Below are 8130 nucleotides of genomic sequence, written 5' to 3' on the forward strand. Positions count from 1 at the left end.
CAGGCGCTGATGGGGTGGGATGCAGGGCCCTGCCCTCACAGGAGCCCGTGGCGGGTCTGCGAGGAACTCGACATGAAAGGACATGCCACAAGAGGGAACATGGGGCTTCCCCAAGGCTTGAGAAGAGCTCAGTGTTAAGAACAGAGAGGACGCCCAGCTGGCTGAAGAGGCTAGCACCGTGGGGAAGATCCCTGGGAAGACAGGAAGCCCGGGGGCCACCAGGGTCACCACCGCCAAGGCTGTGAGCCGCAGGTAACCCAGAGCCAGACAGACACTATTGACCACAGAGATTCCAACGGTTTAATCGTGGCTTCCCACCAGCTGAACGGTGAGGCATGTGCGTCCCTCAAGGGCCAGTCCAAGCTCAGGCAGCACAGGACTAGCCCTCTCCCGCTGCTGGCCCAGCTGAGCCGGCCCAGAGAGCCCCGTGCAGACATGCACCTGGGCTCTGCAAACGCTGCTTCTCTCCAGGGGCTGGAAGGCATGCCCTTGCTTGGTCAAGTGGGAGTCCCTTCCTGGGGCCGTCCCACATCTTCCTGCCATGCCCAAGGGATGCAGGGCAGCCTGCACTCTCCCACACCACGGGCAGTGCTCAGAAGCCCGTACAGGACGTGCTCCCCGAACGCCCACCAAGGGCCCCTCCCTCCACTGCAGACAGACGGTGAGGGCAGCCTTGCCGGGAAGCCCTTGGGACCTTGTCAGGCTCCGTGGCCGGACCCTCCATGCAGTCTCTGAAGCCCGAGGATGGCTGCGGCTCCTTCTCGTGTGAACGGTGAGTGTGGCGACAGCGCAAGCCCGGCCCCGCCTGCCTTTGTGCCACAAGGCCCTGGCCTGGCATGGTGGCCCCTCACTGAGCCGGCTATGCTCAGCTGCCCCAGCCCCTGGATGCCACTGACGGTAACTAGAGCCCTGTCAGATCCACGATGGCCTTGACGAAGATGGCGTCATCCCGCACATAGGAGTTCTTGGCCTCCATCTTGGAGACGGGGCAGAAGAGGGGGCAGCCGCTCGCAATGTTCATGCTGCTGACCGGCCTCTGGAACGAGGACGAGGTCACATCGGGCCTGAAGGCGTCGATCACGTGCTCCCGGTTGTTCTGGTCGAGCAGCATCAAGGTCACCTGGAGGAGACAGCCCCGGGGGTCAGGGCCATGAGCCCCTGCACTCCGGCATGCCCCAAGGGTTTACATGCCAGGAGAGCCCTGGCAGGCAGCCACCTGCAGCCACACTCTCGCCGCCCAGGGCCCAGGCTGGAGGCCAAGGGCAGGCTATGAGCTGGCAGACTCACTCCTGCAGCAGCGCCCGGCACCCCAGGGTCTGCGGGGATCTGCACCCCTCCAGCACCTTCTGCTGACTGGTGCCTGGAGCCTCAGGTTAAGGCCCAGCACTCTGGACTGGCATTCCCTTGTGCTTTTTCTGAATGATATTCGCCTGACAAATACACTTTCTTGCCACAGAGACCATGAGCTGTTCATGGCCACCTTGAGGAAGGACGCTTTTCAGGGAGAACCCAAGTGGTCTCTGTCAGGCCTGTGACCAGTGCTCTGGTACTGGCGAGGGTCCACCGGCCCGGGGGATGGGGCAAACAAGGCTGGGTCGAGGTGGCAAAGGGAGGCCTCTCACCCCAGCCTAGCCTCTGGCCTTCAACTCCTCCACCCAAAACACGAGATCACCCCTCAGACAGCAGCCTCGGCACCTGTGTTTCTCTCTTCAAGTCACAACCTCCAGGCAGTGTTTACAACCTGTTGGCCCTGGAAGGTCAGGCCGCCCCTGCCTGCATCAGACCAGTGCTCGGAAGCCACAGAACAGACTGAAACCGTGGTGTGCTCCGCTGCTGGAGGGAGCGCCACGGGGGCCACACCGGCTCAGACGTCCAGGTCCTGCACAACCCGCCAGGCGAAATGCCGCCGCGCAGGGCTCCCAGGTGCTGCTCTTGCTTACCTTCTGGTTGAAAGGCCACCGCAGGAGGGCGTCGTGCGGGCCTTTCATCACCACAAAGAAGAGGGACAGGTGCGTTCCTCGCCCGGTGCCGTCACCATTCAAGTAGATGCGGAGACACATCTTGTAGCCATACCGACTCGTGTAGAAGGCTGGGGGCCAGGGAGACAATGGAGGACACCAGCAAGGGTGGGCAGGCTTCTGCCACCCGGCCACCATCCCCCACAGGGAACACACCCGGAAACGTCAGGCTCCGGGTACAAAGAGAGACATCGTCCTCTCAAACTATGCAGAGTGGTTGCTAGTGAAAACACATTTCATTTTATAAAATGATTAGAGTGTTTTTTTGAGTTAGGGTCTCACTCTGTTGCCCAGGCTGGAATGCAGTGGCTCATCATGGCTTTCACAGCCTCAACCTCCTGGGCTCAAGAGATCCTCCAGCCTCAGCTTCCCAAGTAGCGGGGACTACAGGCGCATGCCACCATGCCTGGCCAATTTTTCTTATATTTTGGAGAGGTGGGGTCTTCCGGTGTTGCCCAGGCTGGTCTCAAACTCCTAGGTTCAGGCAGTCTTCCCTCCTCAGCCTCCCAAAGGGCTGGGATTGCAGACATGAGCCACGAAGCCCAGCCTAAACTCTTGTTTCTCCCATCTTAGCTCAGAGAAGAAAGCGTGTGTGGTTTTCGTTCATTTCTGGTTCCTGCTGAAGGCATGGCCAGGCTGTGCCTCGCGGAGCGGATGGCGGGCTTCCCAGATGCCACCAGGGGCTCCTCTTGCCTCGGGGCCTGGGAGCACAGTCCTGTGGTCCTCAGCACTCACCAAAGAGGAAAAGAGCCCCAGTGTCTCACCCAACCCTAGACCCCGAGACCTCGCAGCGGGCTCCCAAGCAGACACAGAACAGAGCACGAGAGCAGGCTCAGCCCACACGGCGTCAGCCCATGGAACACACACCCAAGCGGGAAGCAGGTGAGGCTGCAGCCATCACCAGGCCAGCGAGGGCCTCAAGGGACAGAGGGCGCCACCTCTGAGGCAGAGTTCAAGAAGCAGGTCCTGGCAGGCGCCTGAGGCTGGGCACACTACCCCTCCAGCAGTGCCCCTGGAGCAAACCCCACGCAGCCCGAGGTCCCATGGCAGGGTGGGAGAAGGAGCATGAGAAACACGAGCAGAAGCTAGACCGGGGACGCTCATCAAAGAGGAGAGGAGCCCCAGCTCTGCCAACACCAGGTGCCAAGTCTCCTGTCTCAGGCCGCCCCCACCACACCTGCCCTCCACTGGCTGTGGGTGACAAGGAGCGCGCATCCTGAGGACCAGCACGTTGGAAGGACGACGAGCCCCACCCCATAGCCTCCCGCCAAGGGGACACACTGGTGGCCCCACGTCTCAGCCGCCTGACTTGCCCCTGGGTGGTGCCGCTGCCACTGGTGTCCGTGGGATGTGCCCCAGCCCGGCCCTCAGGAGCCATCCCACATGGCCCTAGGACAAGGGGACCCAGGTACCCGGGTCAACAGCAGCCAAGGTCAGGGGTGCCGAGGACCCACCTGGGGAGAAGATGGCGGGTGTGCGGCCGGCCACAGCCTCCTGGCGCTTTCTGGCGAAGTCCGAGATCTTCCAGATGAAGATGCCGTCATAGGTGGACACCTCCATCTCCAGGACCTTCTGCTCTAGGTCGGCCATGGCCAGGTCCTTGAGGCTGATGCTCCTCTCCAGCTGCTGTACCTGCAGGCCCAAAACCCCTTCCCACTCACCTGAGAGTCATGGGCCCCAAGTCCCCGCCGAGCCCCCCAGGCTCCAGCAGGGCGGCCACCCCCTGCTCTGCATCTCGTGTCTGCTCCCTCCCCGTGAGACTCCCACCCGCCTGGCCGGAGGCAGAGGCTCCACACAGGCTCCACCCAACAGTGTGCCCAAAAGCCGTGCCATGCCAGGCACAGCCGCGCTGAGTCTGCCCTCTCAGGTCGGAGAGAGGAGGCTCCAGCCCGTGGCCTCAGTGATCTCCAGGGTCAGGTGCCTCGGTGAACAAGTCTCAGAAAAGAAGAACAGAGTCCTCCTTGGACACCGCACTGGGCTGGGCTGTGCAGGTGGAGTTCCAGCTTTAAGGCCACAGCCCGCTAGACCTGTCTCCACCCCACCTGCAGACACGGACCTTGTTGCTCAGGGCTTCGATCCGGTCCTGGTCCAGTCGGTGCTGGCGGCTGCAGGCCTCGGCCGTCATGGCCACCCTCTCCACCTCGCGGTTTAGCACACAGACGATGTTCTCAAAGGTGGCCGTCTTCCTCTCCAGTATCTCACACCTCTGCAGGAGCTTGGGGCCTGCCTGGCTCCAGTCCCCCGCAAGGGGTCTGGCCTCCAGGACGGCGCCCAGCAGCAGGGACAGGTGCTCACGCAGCTGCTGCGCCTCGTGCTCCTGCTGCCTCTCGCTCTCCACCTGTGGACAGAGGCACGGAGGCCGCTGGCACCACCCATGTCCAGCTGCACCAGGCCGGCCTCCAGCACGTGGGTCTGGGCTGGGTGAGGGACGCAGGGCAGAGTCCCTGCACGGGACACCTGGCAGGACTGGTGTGGCCTGTCCTCGGGCACATGACAGCCTGTGACCCACTGCTGGCCGACGGAAGGTGTGTTTCAAGAAGATGACCTTCTGTGGAGCTGACCTGCCTTCGTGTGAAGCACAAAGGAGGGAGTGCCATCTCAAAGCTGCCGCGAGGGGTGGTGCTCGGGCCCCTTCCATAGACCGCATTTCATAGCTAGGACTGCAGCTTAGTGAGCATCAAACTTCAGCAACCCAATTTTACAATGTTAAAGACACTCCCCAAAAAAGTGGAGGAAAAGAATCAAATGCACCCGAATGTGCACACAGCTAGAGGCTCGCCTGCCCAGAGAGCAGGGGCACCCGAGGACGGAAGAGCTGGACAGGAGGACGCCCCATTCTGCAGGAGCCCTGCCAGGGGACCGTGGCGTGTGAGGGTGGAGAGCAGCACTGTGGTGGGGTGCCTAGGCTTGAGTGAGCATGTCACCATCCACGCAGGGGTGTCTGATCAACTCTGACCCCCAAAAGACCCAGAACAAGCACCATGGTGGCAGTGAGCCCCATGGGCCCCACGTGATGACCTGTAAGCCACATCCCACAGGGAGCCCAGGCTCCCTGGGGACGGCGGGTCCAGGTCTGAGCAGGACACAGATAAGAACTGCTGCGCAGAAAGCAAAAGACCCTCAACACGGGCCAAGCAAATGGAGGCAGCCACGGTCCTCCCACCACTGTCAGAAAGAAACGAGCCATCCGAGCTCCAGATGATCAAGATGCCCAGCCCTCCACTGCAGACACTGTGAGATGGCCCTGTCCGCAGCAGGCAGTGCCACCTGGTGGGGCCCCAGTCCTCAGCTGGCAACAGAGGGTATACACGTGTCCCCATCTGTCAGGCACACGCCTCGGCAGGGACAGTCCCAGCCCAGCACCCCTTGAGGATCACAACAGGGTGCTGACCTCAAGGGGCTCCCAGTGTCCAGGGCAAGATGGACAAGAAACAGAGATGTGGGCACTGGTGAGGGGAGGGGAGGCCTGCAGTGAAGCAGAGGGTCCACCTGGACAGGCCCAGGCACCTAGCCGGCATAAGTGCCTGGTGGTAACGGGTGGGCGTACCTGCAGATGCCAGGCCAGTGGCCATGGCAGACGGGACGACACTGAACCACTGGCCAGGTGTGAAGACAGAGGTCACGAAAGGGCTTAAGCTAAAAGTGCTATGATGGGATCAGGAGCCCTGAGGCACTGAGGCCCATGTCTAGGCAAGACAGGATGCCATGGGCAGGGCAGGGGTGGGTGGGGTAGGGGTGTGTCCAGGTTCCGCATGAGGGCATCAGAGGGCCTGTCAGGTGGGCATGAAGTGAGAGCCGAGAGGAAGGACCAGAGTGACCGCCCATGCCAGGCCCTGGCTAGAGCCACTGGCTGGAGTGTGCTCTGTCCTGGGCGAGGCAAGAGGACGGAGTGGGGGTGGGGCGAGGACAGTGGTAAGGGGCGTGCTCAGAGACAGGCGGTGGGCAGAGCCAAGGACTCCGAGATCACCAAGGGCATGAGAGTGGACGGGCCGCCAGGGACTGAGCCTGGAACACTGGGACGACTAGGGGCGGGAGGAGGAGTGGGCGTGGCAAAGGAGGCCGAGGAGAGGCCCCAGGAGGTGAGAGGGACACCAGGAGAGCCGCTCGAGCTGAGTACAGTGTTGGGGACCAGGGTACCGGCCCAGCACCCCCCTCAGACTCACCATCTCAAGGCAGCCAATGGTGTGGAACCGGCAGGGCACCCGGCACTTGCCACAGGTCTTGACGTGGTCCTGAAACTACAAGGGCAGATGTCAAGCGCCATCACTCTGCTCCAATCCACGTCAGCACCTCCACACGGACCAGACGAGACCAAGAGAGAGAGTCGGGGACGCGCCAGACCCTTCACACTCGTGGACTCAGCCAACAGCCCATCTCCAAGGCAACGCTCACACGTGCGTGCACATGTGTGCACACACAAGCCAGCAACCAAAGTGGCAAGTGTTTTGGGATGCTAGCAGAGCCCCAGAAGGCAGAAGGCAGGAGCCTGTAACCTCCATCCCAGCGCACAGGACAAGTGGTGCTAATGCCCAGGCCCTGGGTCAAAACCAAGACGGGGCAGGAGCTGGCACGGACCAGAGTCCAACGTCACTGCCACCGGGGGGTGCCGGATGCAGCAGGCCACCACGCGAGCGCAGGGGCAGGGCGGCCCGTGCAAGTCGGCAGCGGGAGCGTGGGGTGACAGAGGCACGAGACCACGCCCCCTTCTCACCCAGGGGAGGGCTGTGCCGAGCCTCGCGTGTGAGCGCATCCAAGCTACACACGCCAGCAGGAGGCTCGAGGTCTTCACTCTGGGAGTGGGAAGTGTCTTCACTACCCACCAACTTCCAGAAACAGTAACAGAAGCCTTGAACAGTGCCTCGAACAAACGCAGACCAGAAACACCGCAAGGGGCCACAGCCACGAACGGACCTTCCCAGCAGGAAGCGTGGCTGAGCCTGGGCACGAGCGTGCCTAGCCCTATCCCCATGCTGAGAGGCACATGGAAACCACCCCAGACCTGCTGTGCCTCCGTGTCATGGGGATGGGCTCCTGGCCCCCCGGCTGCTGAAGCCCAAGGACACTTGAGGCCACGATGGGGAACAGCGCGTGCCTGCGTGTCCCCACGCACCTCCAGGTTGTCCCAGGCTACCTGCACAGGCCCATGTGCGCAAGTGCTACACGACAGCTTTCATGCTGTGCTGCTGGGGTCAGTGACGAGAGCAGGCCTGCAGGGAGGGCCCAGGGGTGCTGAGAGCCGCTACACTCCTCACCCACTGTCCTGGAAAGCCCACGTCAGCCCTCTGCCGGCCAGTGTGGGAACAGCTCCCACACAGCGAGGGGTTGTACCTTCTGAGTACCGGCAGAGCCGCGGAAAGGGTGCCCAGCCTGCTTTCCCAACTCTGCTGACGCGGAATGCACCTTTTTTGTACTGTCACTTGGTGCCGGGTGACCATTTCACAAAACCACAACACTTTAAAAAAAAAAAAGTTTTTAAGGAGCAATCCTGGGCAACAGAAAGCAGATACTCCTGTTGCTCTACTGACCACAGTGCCCTTCACAAAGTATCTGCCTCTAGTAAATGTACCTTTCTCAATTCATTAAAAAAAAAAGCAATCCTGAAAACTTAACAGCAAGAGCAAGATGAAGCAATGTGCCTCAGTGCACGCCGGAAGACGCCGGAAGAGACGCCCCCTGCAGGGGCTGCTTCGGGGACTGCAGCCTCCAGGAGCAGAAAGGCCTGGAGCGAAGACCGCGTCGTCACACGTCAGTCACAGACCACACAGGCTCCAGCATCGGTGCCGTTATCATGCACAGAAGGATAAAACATGCTTCTGTGAATGTCAATAGAAACCACGACTTTCTGCAGAAAGAAGAGATGCTCACATGGAGATGCGGCAAGAACCCGACATGAAAGCCAGGCTCGGTGGCTCAGCCTGTAATGCCGCACCTTTGGGAGGCTGAGATGAGTGGATGGCCTGAGCCTGTGGGTTCGAGACCCGCCTGGGCAACTTGACGAGACCTTATCTCTACAATAAATCAAAAAAAATTAGCCGGGCATGGTAGCACACGCCTGTAATTCCAGCTACTGGAAGGCTGAGGCGGAAGGATCGCCAGAGCCCAGCAGGTCGAG

General features: G+C 61.4%; 1 protein-coding gene across 1 annotated transcript in view; it reads right to left on the minus strand.

Annotated features, from left to right (window-relative positions):
* Positions 1–277: 277 nt before the first annotated feature.
* The window catches only part of TRAF2 (TNF receptor associated factor 2), a 25403-nt gene continuing 17550 nt past the window's right edge, over positions 278–8130 (minus strand). The window contains exons 7-11 of the mRNA XM_008051052.1: positions 6182–6256; positions 4075–4356; positions 3473–3650; positions 1941–2089; positions 278–1120 (exon numbers count right to left, since the gene is read on the minus strand). Of these exons, the coding sequence (XP_008049243.1) occupies positions 902–1120; positions 1941–2089; positions 3473–3650; positions 4075–4356; positions 6182–6256 (903 nt within the window). The 3' untranslated portion in view covers positions 278–901. The remainder of the gene's footprint in view (positions 1121–1940; positions 2090–3472; positions 3651–4074; positions 4357–6181; positions 6257–8130) is intronic.

This window comes from Carlito syrichta, unplaced genomic scaffold (genome assembly GCF_000164805.1).
Source record: "Carlito syrichta isolate Samal-C Ts95f unplaced genomic scaffold, Tarsius_syrichta-2.0.1 Scaffold158342, whole genome shotgun sequence".
NCBI lineage: Eukaryota > Metazoa > Chordata > Mammalia > Primates > Tarsiidae > Carlito > Carlito syrichta.